At 34.9% G+C, this 17,001-nt stretch overlaps 1 protein-coding gene across 4 annotated transcripts in view; it reads right to left on the bottom strand.

Annotated features, from left to right (window-relative positions):
* The window catches only part of TOX3 (TOX high mobility group box family member 3), a 104,963-nt gene that overhangs the window by 16,960 nt on the left and 71,002 nt on the right, over positions 1 to 17,001 (bottom strand). For all 4 annotated transcript variants that reach the window (XM_069082505.1, XM_069082506.1, XM_069082507.1 and 1 more), the window contains exon 4: positions 469 to 738. In XM_069082505.1, coding sequence (XP_068938606.1) covers positions 469 to 738 — 270 coding nt within the window. The remainder of the gene's footprint in view (positions 1 to 468; positions 739 to 17,001) is intronic.

Below are 17,001 nucleotides of genomic sequence, written 5' to 3'. Positions count from 1 at the left end.
TGGATTTGAACTCATGAACATGAGTCTCTGACTCCAGGTCTGACACTATCCACTGTGCCACCTAGCTGTCCTTAAATGTTATCTAGAACAAGTCTTTCATTTCACATTTGGAAAAACTAAGACCCAGAGACATCACAGTCTCATAACTAGTCAATACTAGTGCCAAGGGTGAAACCACGGTTTCCTGATTCTTTATCCAGGGATGTTTTTCCTACAAAATTAAAAAAAAAATAGCAACTGCAAATTCATATAGCTTTCTAAGTCCATTGGTCCTTACCGGTGTTAACATCTCTATAATAGACAACATACAGTTGCACAGGGTAACATCAAGAATAGAATTCACAAAGGTGATCATGGAATACTCTCACATTTTCTATGAAGACCATGTACATATGATCAGTGATATAGATTGAACACCATCTCCAATTAAATGAAAACCAATAACCAAGATGATAATGCTGAACTCACTCTGTTTGACTCATCTGCATCCTCTTCATTGATAGAGCTTGATGGGGAAGGTGTTGCCGATTTGCTTGCAGGAGGTGAAGGAGATGTGTGAGGCATAGTGGCACCCCCTAAATTTAATCCCAGCTGGGCACTGAGCTGAGATTGGTTAATGGTCGTGAGCTGGGCAGCAGGCATAATTCCAGAACGAGCAGCATCCGTCATATGGACAATAGACCTCATAATCAAGGAGTGATCCTGGCGATATGGAGACACTTGTGTGTGACTATGATCCTAAAAGGAAGGAACAAATAAAAGCAGACTGATTTTCTGCAAATATCAAACTATTCCCTATGTTAGAAGTTTTCTCAATTCCGAATTCTTGACTAAGTTTTATCTGTTCCATAAGTTTTTAAACCTGTTTTAAAATTATTAAGTATAAGGACACATCACCACAGATTTAAAATAAAGAATCTGCAGAAATAAAAGGACAAAGAAGCCAGATCTCATTTATTTCATTAATTTACTCTCTACATTGCTTATGGGAGTGAGTCCTTTTATCCCCCCGCACCCCCAAAAAGGGAAAGAACCAGATCATAAATGAATTTCTGCTTTGTTTCCTCAGGGACTAGGAGGTTTTCACAAGAAAAAAAACAGACATTTGTAGAGAAATAGTTCTGAACAACGGAAGATTTAAAATGTTTGCCTTGATTTGAGGTGATCCTCAATGCAACCTTGTAGGCAGAAAAATAAATGTTCAAGGCCCTCAACAGAATGGGCCAGACCAGGCAAAGCCATAGCTCACAAAAGAAGCAATTGATGGGAAGATGTACTTCAAAAGCCTTGAAAGGATGAAGGGAATGCCACTGTCAATTTGACAGTTCTAGGCTTGGAGGTCCTAGTATGATCTCTTGTATATGACACACACTAGGACCTTTAGTCCTGTTTTGATCCTGGTTTACATTTATCCCTGGAGCTGAAAATTCATGTAATGTCTTATCATGGGATTAAAGAATTAGAGCTGGAAAGGACCTTAGAATCCCCCTCATTTTGCACAGGAGGAAACTGAGGCCTATGTTGATTCAGAGACTTACCTGAGGTCATGCAAATGTTTAATGATGGAGACAGAATTTAAAGCCAAATCTTCCAACAAAGCCCAGCAATGATGCTGCCTCTTCATACTACCCAAGGGGGGGGCGGGGGGAGTAACAGAGAGGCCTGTGGTCAACCAAGTAGAGGCTACCCTTGATAATCTGAAGTTTTAGAAGAATCCAGCTATGAGTTATGCATCTGCTTCTCTAATTTTTCCCATTCCTTGTATATATCCACCTGAGACTGACTCATTATTCACCTGTACTACTCAGAACCATTATTATGGCTTCATTATGCTACTCATAAACACTCTCGCAGGCAGCTTGCTAGTATTCTGCCCTTATTGGCAAACTCCTAATTCTTCAGCATGCCTATCACGTCAATAATAACTTTTAGAACCAATTTGGTCCTCTAATTTATTGAGACTATTAAAACAGAGCTGTTCAAGGAAATATATAAAACCAAGCTCAAAACAGGATCATAAACACATATTAAGAACCACTACAGTCCCATTGGATCCCATCCTACACAGTAAATTCTGGCATTTATAGTCATTGCAAAACACCAAACTATTTGCATAAATATTATGTAGCTGGCTAATTATCTTCTTTCCATTAATATTGGCAAGTGCATGATGGGTCTAATACCTCTTAAACTGTTGCTAAGTTATTTCTAGTTTTACTTCTTGTCAACATATGCCATTTGACATCATTACTATAATCCAGATCAGACTCTTAGACCTTAATATGAGACAAATTAATATCAGTCCCAAGTAAAAATAATAGTAGATAGAAGAACTTAAATCTTAGCCATGCTAACACAATAAAAATCACAGTGGTCCTTTGTAATAACAACAATAATAGCTGATATCAATCAAGGCATATACAAAGTTTCATATTATTTCACTGGATTTTCATGACAATCCTGTATGGTATGAAAAATTCGTGCACTTGTCATAATTTTATAGTTCACAGGATCATGGATCTAGAGCTGTAAGAGCCCTTAGAGACCATGTAGTCCAGTTCCCTCATTTTGCAGAAGAAAGTAGGCAGGGGAGGGGAAGTGGACTGCTCACATTCATACAAGGAATCAATATCAGAAGTAGGCTTTGAATCTACATCCTCTGACTTCAGAGCTGGTATTCTTTTCATCACCTAGTGAGGACCTGGGTATAGTCATATAATGAGCAAGTATCAGAGGCAAGATTCAAACACCAATCTCACAACAAAGCATAATGGCATCAGAATGTGAAGCCTTCTGAAAACCAGTCTGGACATGGGTAACTTACATCAGTTTTCCACAGGAGATGGTCCTAGGCATAAAAAGTGCCTCCTTACAAATAACATCTGAAAAACACTATCCTTAGCTTGCAAGGCAAATTAAGCTGCTGATAAATAAAGAAGAGGGTGTGTGTCACCATTCTCACTAAATTCACTCTTCTCTTAGCTCCCTGTAGTCTAGTCCCCCTTTCCACATAGTTTTTTTTTATTTTTTTTTAAATAAAACAAGTTTTCTCCTAAAAGGAAGTATTGTCTCTTCTTATTTTTGAATTTTTTCAAAGTTCAATTGGAACATGAAAATAATGATTCCAATTATTCACCAGGAATCCTCAGGTTCTCCAGTTCAAAAACCTATGGAGAATTTATACAGAAAAATAACAAATTCATTGTGTATCACTTTTCCATAGTGGGATTCTCTCCTATCAGAGCTCATCTAATTATGACATTGCTATAAATTCAAATTCAGAACAAAAATAGATCAAATTAGAATATCAAGTCCCAATTTCCATTACATTATAATTTTCAGCCTAGAAAATGTTATTATATAAAATCATACCTATAAAAGTAAATGAGAATTTAAATACCCTTCTCATTCTTAAAAGTTTAGAAAGCAAAATGGTTTTAGATATGCATTGATTTCCCATATGAAAAGGAAAATTCTTCCTATATACTTATTTAAACGATCTACATAATCTTTCACAATTAATCTCCTTGTGCTAGCCAGATAAGAAGATGAATCAGGAGAACTGTTCCTTTCAATCCAAGTTTCATAAAAATTAAAGTGCCAATTTTAAGGAAATAATGAATTCTTTTTCTCCAAGGCCTTTTGCACATAGCATCTTCCTAAGTAGGGAACACAATTTTCTTTATTTTTTTATTACTACTTAAAAAATAAAATTTTATCTCTATCTTTTGTTTTTACTTCATTTCTGAATATACCCCTCCCACCTTCCCTGTAGAGTGAGTAATTCTTCCCTTGTGACAAAGAATAAAAAAGGAGTTGGGGGGAAGCAATTCAGCAAAACTAGGCAATTTAGCAGAGGTCTAACAGTACAATGTTCCACACCCATAACCCCATACTCAAAGAAGGGAGAGAGGTATAGTTTCCCATCTCTTCTCTGAGGCCTATTTAGCCATTATGATTATGACACATTTGGTTTAATTTTTTAATTACTGTTTTTCTTAACATTCATATGATTTTAGTAATCTCGTATATAATTTTCCTAGCTCTGTTTACTTCCCTCTGCATTGGTTTCTTTCAATCTTCCTATGCCTCTTTGAAGTGATCACATTCAGGGTTAATGCAGAAATTTGTTTTGCATAATGATACATGTTTGTGTTAGGTTTTGTTTTTCTTGGCTTCTCATGGTGTGGGAGAAGGAGCAGAAAGAAGAGAAATTGCAATTGAAAAAAAAATATGTACTTTAAAAACATTATTTTTTAACTGGAAATCATCTTTATTTCTTATGCCACAGCAATAATATTCAATTGCATTTATTTATTTGGTTAAGCCATTTCCTAATCAGTGGACATTGCTCTGTTTCTAGTACTTTGTTATTACAAAAAGTGCCACTATAATTATTTTGATGTATACAAATCTTTTCTTTCTGTTTTTGATCTGCTTTGTATATTTTGCCTAGCATCAGTATCTCAGAGTCAAAGGAATGGAATTTTAGAAAACAGTGACTTCTAAACTGAATTAACTATTAAATCACCAGTAAAAATATATCCAAGCAGCAACCTCATACATGTTTCATAAAACAACACAGGCACAAACATCTGCAAAATGATTTAACACTGAATAATAAAATCATTTAACACACTCTTCTGCATCTTATATGAAGACAGATTTATCAAGCATTGTATCTGGAAAAAACTCTGTTAAAAGTTGACAACTATCTATTTATATTTCACATGCCAGTATGGGGAGTTTCTGCTCCTGGAAGGAGGAGCTTCAGGCCTTGAACAACTTAGTGTCTTCCTTTTCCATGGTAAAGTACCCTACTAACAACAATGATAAAAGCAATAGTAACACACCTCTAATATAGGTCCAACAAGAGAAGATGGAACACCTACCAAAAAAAAAAAAGAAATTTGGGAAGGATAAAGAGATCATTATGTACCTAGATTGGATAATCATAAAGTTCAGAAGAAATAGAGTCACCAGAGGGCGAGTGGCAATTAAACCTCTTCCACATCCTTAGTCTACCCTATTCCTAGACCTGGAAACCAAAATTAGCCTTGACCTTTGCTCTCTGCTCTCCTGTACTCACGTGAGCACAGAGATATCCTGCTCCCACCATGACACAGGATTGTTCTTCTGCCTATTAAAATTGGATGACATCTGTTGAAGTATGGAAAAACTCAGGGAGGACTGACTGGAGAGAAGTCTTGCCCTACCTAGGGTATTTTCCAAATACTCCTTAGAAGTCTATGGGCACTCATCTGGTCCATCATGAGACCAGTCTTTAAAAAAGTAAGAAACAATAGCAGTTAAAATAGGAAAATAAGAAAGATAAAGAATGAAAAGAGCCAAGAGTCATGGGTAGACTTATGAAAAAAGGAAAATAGAAGCTTGATATCAAGAAAAATTTTCTTATAATTACAGGTACGCATAAATGGAAAGGATGCCCTGGGAGGTAGTGGGTTCCTTCATATTGGAGGCCTTCAAACAGAGGCTGAATGAACTCTTGTCTGACATATTACAGTGGAGATTATTTTGGGAGGTATGAGATGAAGTGAGGTCCCTTTCAACTCTAATATTCTGTGATTTTTAGAAAGCCTGTCACATCATTATTGATGGCATTATAAGCATGCACTAAAATACAAGAATTTTGACTCCACTAAATCTCCTAGTCAGACCTTAGTATTCCCAGAATGTTCGGTAATAGATGATCAAAGTACTCCTATTCCAATCCTTCCTTGAGGGTGGTATATTAAAATTGACTTCTGCTAGGTTAAGCACCTCCCTAATTAGCTTGGACTCAACATCTCAACAATGAATGAAACTTATCAAGACATGAACTGACAAATACTTTTCCCATAATGATTTGGCTATTCTTAAAGCATTCTAGTTCCCAATTTAAGATGTCTGTGCATACTGGATGAAGGGATCCTTCACCACTAGGATGTCACTTGTACTCCCAAGAAATATTAGTACCCAACAGGAACAACGTTGCTTAATGTTCTCTAGAAAGGGGAAATTAATTTTCCTGTTTGGGATCTGGGTATAAGCTCATTCTGCCCTTTTGTACTGGGAAGGGGGCCGGTGTGAAATAAATAAGGAAGCAAAAAGCAACATCTATTATCATGCATTTCTTTGCAAAAGACCCAACTAATTTCTGTCCCATACAGGTGAGTGATAATACATGAACCATCGGGCTTTTATTCATATGTGTGTGTGTGATATCACATATAACAGAGCTTAGGTAAGATGGCTCACCTTTAGGGAGGGATCAGAAGATCATAGATGTAGTACTAGAAGGGACCTCAGAGGCCATCTAAGTTCAATACCGTCAATTTACAGTTAAAGAAAATGAGATCTGGGGAGGTTATGACTTGCCCAAAATACACAAGCAGTATCACAGGGCTGATTTGAACATAGGAACTCTAATTCCATAGACAGTGCTCTTAACATTGTACCACAGTCACTGGAGGAAGAGGGATAATAATGTAAAGGATATAACCAGGTCTCCTTACCACTGAGGTCAGTTCCTGGCATTAGACTATAATAGAGAAAAGGGAATCCCTCATGGTTTGCCAGAGAGGCTGATCCTTGGACTTGGCACACTCAAGTACTGTCAACCTCTTTCCTCTCCTCTTTGTTAATATGTATGCCATTGGAATCAAAAAAGAAACTTGTCCATCCTTATGGGTCATGAATTTTAAGACATGATCTGACTTTTGACCCATGAGTCATTCATTAGCAGCTGGAACAAGGATCATATCCCTGCTCATGATGTCTTAGGTGAAGAACAGGCTTGTAAAGTTTCTACACAAGACTACTTAAGGGCACAAAAATGTGCAGGAAGAGTTTGCAGGAGGCTCTAATGCTGGCAGAATTCTGTCAAAAGAGAACCTAAGCTCCTTCAGCTTCAAATTCTAACTTTTGAGCAAGGAGACTGGTGCCATACTCTGAAGTGACCCATAGATCCAAAAAACATTTGGTCTACTGACTATATAGCTTGTTGTCCCTTCAGTATGTCCTTCTAGTTCCATTATTCTTTGAAGCTATTTCATCTTTATACAGTTCTACAAAAAAAGAATTAGTTTTTTTATGTAATGCTTACTATAACATACATGGAAGATAAAGAGAATATGGTGTAGAAACATTTAGAACTTCAGTTTCATTGGTTCACACGTCTGTTTATTTTAGAGTACCTTCCCATGAAATTCTTGTGACTCACTCGGGTCAGTCTGATTCAGAATTACACTGCCCATAGCATCTGGAAGTCATTCAAAATATCTTTAAAAGTGCATCACTTTCTGGACATTAAAGTGGTCTTTTTGCTTGACATCCAATTTTTAATTGCATTAAAAGAAAAATATGTTATAAAGAAGAAGATAGAGATAATAGAAAGAGGTTTTTTAAATACTTGTTAGTTATTACCAGGAAATAATCTTCCTCTGAAAAAACTTTCCAAATATGTTCTACAGTTACATAAAAGAAATTTTAAAAACCTTTAATTTCAAAGTCAGAAAATCAAAATATTATTTACAAATGACTTTAATACTTATTATTTTGCATGAGTATAATTTTACTGAAATTAAATTTTCTTGACTTATGCTGACCTACCATGCCTAATTTTATATGCAAGGTTATGACTATTTCTCTTTTGAATCTGCACAAGCTTATTTTGTTTCATTCTAAATTGGGGTGTTTGATTTCGTTAATTGGGAACATTTAAAGGCTACTGAATAAAATGGAAAAAAAAAACAAGGGTTAATGTCTAGGCTTTCCTTCATTTAAACTCTATTACATTATTACATTAACATGACATTCAGAAAGCCACATGAAGTTTACCAGTATTCTTTGTTTCACAGGAAACATCCACTTCTACCTAATATATTACTCTTTTATCAGTAAGGAAATATTCTGAAATCCAATGATGTCAGAGACTCTCTTTTTCTACCAGTTTTTCCTAATTGCTTTTGGTAGTTCTCTCTATTATTTTTCACCTCATGAAAATTGATCACTGATTCCACTGTTCTGTGTTATTCAACAATTTAACCTCTCCTCTTTTCCTCAACCATAGATAATGACTTACTATCATTTTCAGCTATTATTTTAAAAACAGAACTACTGCCAATTAGCTCTTTGCTGCTTCCTGAACTTCACAGGTCCTTTCTTTAGAAAGTTGTTTTCATAGTATTATGTAGCACTTTAAGGGTTGCAAAGCACTATATTACCTCACTGTATCCTCACAACTATCCATCAATCAATCAATAGTTATTAATTGCTCACTATGTGCCAGGAACTGTCCTAAGAGCTGGGAATACAAAAAGAAGCAAAAGACAATCTTTGCCCTCAAAGAACTTACAATCTAATGGAGAATACAACATGGAAACAAATAGAGACAGAGAAAATGATATAAAGGATAAAGAAACAATTAACAGAGCAAAGGCACTAGAATTAAAAGGGTTTGGGAAAGGCTTTCTGTAGAGATTTTAGTTGGGACTTAAAGGAAGTCAGGGAGGTCTGTAGTTTGGGGGGATAAAGGGGAATACCCCAGGCAGGTGGAACAGCCAGAGAAAATACCTATGAGATGGAATGTCTTCTTTTTGTAACAGCAAGGAAGCCAGTGTTAGTAGATCAACAAATACGTATCACGGAGTAAGATGTAAGGTAATTGGAAAGGGAGGAGGGGGCTAGGTTCTGAAGAACTTTGAATATCAGAACATTTTGTATTTGATCTTCAAAGCAATAGGAAGCCATTGGAATTTATTGAGTAGGAGGGTGACATGGTCAGACTTGCACTGTAGGAAAATCACATTGGTGGCTGAATGGAGGACAGACTGGAGTGGGGAGAGACTTGAGGGAGACAGACCTATCAGCAGGCTATTGCAATAGTCCAGACATGAGGTGATAAAGGTCTTGGTAGCATGGAACCAGAGAGAAGGGGGCATATATGAGAGATGTTTTAGAGGTAAAATAAATAGGCTTTGACAACAGTTTGGATACGAGGGGTGAGAGACACAGAGCAATTAAGGATAACGCCTAGGTTATGAGCCTAAAGGAACTGAGAGGATAGCGCTACCCTCTTCAATAAAAACAAAGGCCAAGAGGGGGAGAAGGAAGGAGGAGTTGAGGGGAAAGATAATAAGCTCCATTTTGGACACGTTGAGTGTAAGATATCTATAGAATATACAGTTTGAAATGTCTGAAGGCAGCTGGACATGCAAACTCAGCAAACTCAGCAGAGATTGGGACAGGAAAGGTAGATCTGAGAGTCGTGAACATAGAGAGAATAATATTCATGGAAGCTGATGAGATCATCAGGTAAAGTAGTATAGAGGGAGAAGAGAAGAGGACCCAGGATAGAACCTAGAGAGAGAACTCATGATCTTGATGAGGATTCAGAAAAGGAAACTGAGAAGGAAGTCAGACATGTAAGAGGAAAACCAGAAAAGAATGAATGGTGTCCCCAAAAGCTAAGACAGAAAAGTCGAGGAGGATGAGGAGGGAGAAAAGCCCATTGGATTCAGCAACTAAAAGATCATTGGTAACTTTGGAGAGAGTAATTTTGGTGAAATGGTAAGATCAGAAACCAGACTGCAATGGGTTAAGAAGAGACTAACAATAATAGTGCCTAACATTTGTATGGTACTTTAAGGTTTATAAAGCGATTTACAAATAATGTCTCATTTTATCTTCAAAATAACCCTGGGAGGTAAATGTTATTATTATCTCCATTTTGCAAATGAGGAAATTGAGAGAGACGAAGGGGTTAAGTGATTTATCTAGCATCATCTAAATAAATATCTGACACCAGTCTTGAATTCAAGTCTGTCTGATGGCTAGGTTCAGTACTGCATCAAGTCAAATAAGTACTATTATTATCCCCATTTTACAGAAGAGGAGACTGAGAATGAGAGTAGTTAAATGACTTATCCAGTTAAGTATCCGAGGCAGAATTTAAATTCAAATCTTCTTGACTTCAGGTCCAGAGCTCTTACCCCGCATACTAACAACTTAGTTTGAATTTCACTTAATTAATTACTGATATTGGTACAGATATTTTTAAAGGAGATAAAACCATAACTAACATACTGTCTTTCATTACATTTTACAAAACTAAAATCCATAAGATTGTAGAGTTTATTATCATAATCAAGGAATAAAGTGATGTTTTTTGCTTTCCTCAATTTTCCAGGGTCTGACAGCTATCTCATTTCCATATATATATATATAATTTATAATTTCCTCCTCTTCCAACTCTTCCTATTACTGTTTCTATTTTCTCTTCCATTAATGCTGCTCTTCTCCCATCTGTTACTTACTTTCCTCCTCTGTATGCCTTAATATCCACATTTTTGCTGTTCAGGATCTATGGGTCCTAATTGTTGAGTGAGTTCACCAATCAAATATAGTCTTCCTTTTAACCTTCATATCTAGGCAGATATCCTGTAGATATCTCAAACTCAAAAGATGAAGCAGCTATTCTTTGAAATTTATATTCTCTGTTCTTTTTTAGCTAATTAAGTTCTCTCAAACTTCTGGCTATTTGAGGGTGTGCTGTATTTCTGACTGCTAAATAGCTCCTGTTGACTGCATGCTAGATAATCAATTAACATGCATTCAATGAGTTATGCTGTAAATGGCTTCCTGGTATTAAAACAGACTTAAAAGGATAGTTCTGTAAAACTGCCTAAAATCACTATTCATAAATATGAGTATATTCACTATTAGTTCATAGCCACCATATTTATACAGGCATAAGGACTAGGATAGGGGCTAAACCTGCAGTTCCATTGGTGTAGGAAGTTCCTGGTGAAGAATTTTGATCAGTGCAGGTTGGCAACTCCTCTGCAGCTTAAGAGTCTTAGGGAGCTACATAGAAGACTGAAAGATTAAGTGACTTGCCCAGGATCACACAGTCAGTACGTGTCAGGATAAAAAATTTTCACAAAATAAACTATTTCTCAGTTTCTACAATGTCTTAATCTATGTACTATTACAAGATCAGCTGGGCAATGGATTTGATTAAACTAAGGTAGACCCAAAAAATAGCCAATTGGACTTTTCTTACTCTGGTTTTCCTTCCCTTGCCCCTAACACGCATGTACCTGACTACCAAACCAGTTTTTTTTTTTCAATTTTTAAAATTTAGAGTTTAACAAACAGCAAACCAAATATTTTCATATACAAAGTAGAACAGAAAAAGATAATGTATAAAAATGCAAATCTCTATTGCATACAGCTTACTTTTAAAATAAATACATAGAATTCAATATAATATATATGTGGTTTAAATATAACAACAAAATTTAAAAGCTGTCCTTATAATCCATTTTCTTCTTAACTTCCTTCAGTTTTCTTCTGTACACTTTTCAACATGATTCACTATCTTTTCTTTATTGTCTTCTCTTTTTTGTTTGTTTTCTAGGTTTATCCCTAGTGCCCCTTCTCTAAATCTTCCCCTTTCCCTACATGAAGAAAAAAAAAATACTGTCAGGGGTGTGCTGGAACCAGCTTGAACTGGTTAGAGACACTTAGCTAGTAAATTTTCATTGCGGTCATTTAAAACTCAAAAATAGGCAAACTACAAACTAAAGCTTGATGTCTTCTTTTGTTTATTGTCTAGAGATTTAAGAAAATGTGATTAATGTTGACTAAACTTTAAAGTGTGTTATTTTTTAATCATTTACCGGCAGACCCCTGACTAACAAAAACAGGCAAGCAAAACAGATCTACTCATTTACCATGTCCAAGTACTTGCCATTTAATGTTTTTATAACCATTGTCAATTTGATAGATTTGAGACAGAACTTTGGAATTATTTTAATTTCTGTTCCTCTAATTTATTAGTGATTTGGAAAACTTTTTCTTATGGTCCACAATTCTTTGAATTTCTTCCTTTGAAAAGTGCTTGTTCATATCCTTTAACCATTTATCTATTAGAGAATGGCTCTCATCCTCACATATAGGAATCATTTCCTTGAAAACTTTAGATATTAGTCCTTACTCAAAGCATTTTGTTGTAAATTTCCCCCCAATTAACTTTCCCTTCTAATTTTAACTACACTGATTTTAGTTGTGAACAACTTTCTCGATTTTATAGAAAAAAATTGTCCATTTCATCTTCTCTGGTCTTCTCCAAGTCCTGTCTGAATTTTCATTAATTTTTTAAATATTTAAATGTTTTATCAAATGTTCCTTTGTCCATAAATATGAAATACATTTTTCCTCCATCTCTAATTTGCCTATCATGTAACTTCTTACATATATGTGATGAATTTATTTGGAGTTTATTGTGTTATATGGTGTAAGATCCTGATTGAAACCAAATTTCAACCAAACCATTTTCCAAGTATAACATTTATATTACCTAAGTGACATCAGCAGGAATGTGGAAATATGCTAGCATTGTTGTTTCTCTCAATTTATAATCTGAACATAGACCATGAGTAGCCAGGATTACTGGTGGTGAAAAATACTACACTTTGTCAAAATGGAAACCATTCACTTGTTCCACTACACAGACCCAGGAGATTCTAGAACCCTCCACCAGTCAATACTTTTCTCAGCTCTACTGGACCAACAGTGAAAAAAAAAAAATACTACTTCAAAAATCATTTACTAATACCAAGAATGCACAGAAGAAAAGAAAAAAATGCAGAAAGAGAAGGCACTAGAATATTCTAAGTCACCTTTGAACTATATGGTTTTAAGAATATCCCATGATTATTTTTCCTGTTGAGCAATTTTTCTCAAAAATTTACACGGAACCTGATAAGATTTAGTCTGATTTTTAGTCACATTTTCTTACATAATTTGAATAGCTTGATAGTACCACCTAACTCTTTTTTGTTGACCTCAAAATTTGCTTGTTTGTTTTTTTAAACTTGTGATTGAACTATATTTGCTTAGATAATTTGCCATTTTTTCATTATTTTCTGAACTGACTGCTCTTAAAATCTTCCAGATAAAGTTTGGGATACAGTGCATTTGACAACAAATTACATACATATTTTCATATCTAATACTATTCAATTAAACATTAAATGCCTAATATGTGCAAAGCTACAAGCTAGATACAAAGACAAACTAAAAAATAATTCTGGGCACCTCAAAGGGCTTATGAAAGGTTGGGGAGGAATGCAAGAACAAAGAAAATCGGATGACAAAAAATTGGACAACTAACAATTCAAGGCATCAGGAAAGATTCCTGTAGGAGACAGTACATGAGCTAAGCTTTGAAAGAAACCAGGGATTCCAGGAGGTAGAAGTGAAAGGCATATTTCAGTCTTTGTAAAATTGTGGAAGTAAGAAATGGAATATTGGTGTTGGATAATACAAAATAGGATGGCTAGGCTAAAACAAAAGTGTACAAGAGGAAATAATGTAGCCCAAAACAGTTGTCTATAGTAGATTATAAAGGATTTTAATAACTTTATTGAGATGTTTTCATTTTATACTAGAAACAATGAGAAACAACTGAAGATGCTAGAGCAGGGGAATGATGATGTGTGCCTCATACTTTGAAATGATAATTTGACAGCTGTGCAAAGGCTTGATTGGAGACACAGATTAAAACCAAGAGTCCAACTAGAAATCTCTTGCAATAGTCTAGTTGGGAGGTGAAAGACTCTGCACTAAAGTGGTATCTACTTGATAGAAAAAAAGAGAATGAATGTTAAGAGATGTTATAAAGGAGAAACAGACAAAATTTGACACCTGCCTTGAAATGGAGAAGGAGAAAGGGAAGAATTAATGATTACTTCAAGGTTATGGACGTGGGGAAGCTGCTGGAAAATAGTTCCCTTAATAAAAAGAGAGAAATTTAGAGAAAGGACATTTTGGGGGAGATTGGGTTTAAGTTCTGTGTAGGATATACTGAGTTTGAAATATCTATGACATATCTGCCTAAAGCTAACGGCAATTGGTGATGCATATCTGGGGCTCAGGAGAGATATTAGGGCTATACATGTAGATATAGTACTCATCTTCACACAAAAGATAATTGAGTCCATGAGAGTTGATTATATCACAAAGGGAGGGTATTAGAAGAGATAAGAAGGTGTCTGTTCTTTTTGAGCCATCCTTGTAATGATTCCTGAAATGGTCATATCCAAACCTTAGAACTCAGGAATCATGAGGAGTTTTAATCAAGTGGACTGGGGACTCAAAACTTTTATTCTTGTCTCAGACATACTCCATACTTGTATGTGTTTCAACTAAACTATAGGCTATAAATTATACAATTATTATGGATAGTATTATAGACAATATAAGATGAGAAAAGGGGGCTTGGAGATAGGGTCTAAACCTGTGATTTCTTTGGCAAAGGAACTCTTTGTTGACTTGATTTGATTTTATGTTCTCCCTTGGAGAATAGCATTCTTGTTGCTGGTTCTGGAGTCTCTACCTTTCTATGGCTCAGTAGGATGTAAATGCTTTAAATTTGAGATTAGGTTGGTTACAAAAATTAGAAAAGGATTCTCAAGTGACAGTCATAACAGAAGTATATGACAGAATGCTTATTGAGATTTTAGTCAGATAATATGGAGACTGTTGGTGAAGAGAAAATGTATGGATCATGAGATTTGAGAAATTTGTACCTTCTCACTTCAAGAAATATGTATTTATAGAGTATTCATCTTGTGCCCAGCATCTGTGCTAAGTATTCTGGGGCATAAAAAGTTTTAATATGTGATCCCTGCTTACAAATCTGCATGTCAAAGGTTCATAATCTCTGGGTACTTTTAGCTTCAAAGGTAGTTCAAATTACAGGTGGTAGTTTTGTCCAAGAAATCTTTTTCGATTCTTTCACTTATTTCAGTAGATTTTTACTAATATCTATAATATGCATTTGCACACAGTGTGACCACTGGAATTTATTTCACAAACGTTGCATGCCATCAAAATCTATGACTTTCCAGAATTTTAAGATTAATTATGGTCATGTAATTAAATTTTCAGTCAATGAAAAATATATAAAATATTGAATACTGAAAAATGTTAGTTCTCTTCTCTGTTTCTTCTCTGTCCAATTTAAGTCATGTTTAAAACCTCCAGTGTTCTGAGTATCTGTTAAGAACTTGCTTTCCTTCCTGTATAGTTACCATAGAAGTACTATGCCTTTTTGTTTTTTTTCCTACCAGAAACTAGAGACAGAAAATTTTTGGTGAAGGCCCTTCATTAAAAGAACTCTTTACTTTTCTGGGGTTTGGTAGAGATCCTGTCTGCTGACCTTTTAAGGGTATAGTATTACAGGATCTACCTTGTTTAATTTCTCTCATTTTAAAAAATATATATATAGGCAGTCATTTAAAGGTATTTTCATTCATTTATTTGAATATTTCTTTCAGAACTGATTTATATAATGAAGACTATTAGGGTAAAATATATTTATTGTGTCTTCTAATTATACTTTGAATTTATGATTCTGTAAGTATGAAACAATGACAATGTTTGATAAAAAATTAGAGCATTCTATTAGAACAGACAATCTAGAAAAAGTCACAGATGGAGTTGGACAGGATTAATTTTCGTTATATGATTTTTTCAATCAATATTTCGTAGTAAATTGAAGTAGGGAATATATAAGAACTAATATGTAGGGACTAATAAATTAAGAGTCATTCAGGAGAATCTTAGAGATGTTAGGACATGAGAAATAATAAGGTTCACCCATCTATTATTTTACAGATGAGGTGACTGAAGCCTAGAGATGTTAAGTGACTTGCTCTGGGTCACCTAATTGATTAGAATCAGGTCTGAGACTGGAATATAATTTCAGTTACATTCCAGCCCAGTGTTCTTTCTATTAGATCACACTATCACTCATTGGGTGAATTTTCCTTGAGTTATAAAAACTGGGAGACTACATGGCAAAAGTAGTCACAGAGCCAAGAAAACCTGGGTTCATGGTCTGCCTTTTACACATTCTGGCTATGTGACTCTGAGCATATCATTTAACAACACTGATTTAGGCAACTATACATTGCAGGTGGAAACACTTTCCTCCTCTTGGAGTTGTCTATACTAATAAAATCACAGGTCCCTATCAAGTCCCTATCCTTAAAAAATAATTACTTAGCTTCAGTATGTTAAAGCAATTATATATGCAAAATGCAAGCCAGTAGTTTAATATTCAACTTAAGAGTTCACATAACCTAGCAGGAATGGTAAAACTGCATGTCTTTCATAAATCAATAAGTATTTAAATGACTATTATATCTAAGATATAAAATAAGCTACCATTCTGTAGTAATAGCATATACATGTTATTTAAAATAAATCTTATATACCCCAAAATATATACAAAGGCAAAATCAATTGAATTAGAACACACTGTTATTTGCCACAAAGTAAATCACACACATACCAGTTTTCTGGAAAGTAACTTCTGATGAAAATAAACTCTTTTCTTAACAATGAAAAAAATACATAATAAAAATTTGGCCCTTTACTTGTCTAGCAGCCACTTAGACAATCATATTCACATGTAATTTTAAATCATTATGGTATTAGTTCATGCTTTACCTTATTAAAACTATGTCCCAAATGATTATCTTTTCTACATGCCACTGTTGAAGCCATTGTACAACCTTGACACTAGTATCAAAATACTTTCTTAATATTTAATTTTTAATATTTTCCCCTTCTGAATTTTACTGCTTTTACATTGTTAGATGGTTCATAAGGTAGAATGCAAATGGAATCAACAAGTTGGATATCACTACACCTACTACTAAAATGACATTCATTCTTTCGTACAGTCTCTTCTAGCATGACACAAGAGATCAGTTGGTGGGCAACCACTTTTCCAAACAATTTCAGAATTCATTTTTCTCTGCAGAGTATATTCTTTACTGGATTTAGCTAAAATCTAATTCTATTACATTCATTTTTAGTCTCTAATCAGTTTGAAGGCTGCAACTTATTTCAGGAAAAAAAAAGGGGGGGAGGTTTCCCAACATTAAAGCAAAGATTTTTCAAAAGTGATTCAATTATCAATTT

Source organism: Petaurus breviceps, unplaced genomic scaffold (genome assembly GCF_028583685.1).
Source record: "Petaurus breviceps papuanus isolate PSGF00001 unplaced genomic scaffold, PetGlider_PUasm1.0 171, whole genome shotgun sequence".
Classification (NCBI taxonomy): domain Eukaryota; kingdom Metazoa; phylum Chordata; class Mammalia; order Diprotodontia; family Petauridae; genus Petaurus; species Petaurus breviceps.
This window is presented reverse-complemented; position numbering and strand designations above follow the sequence as displayed.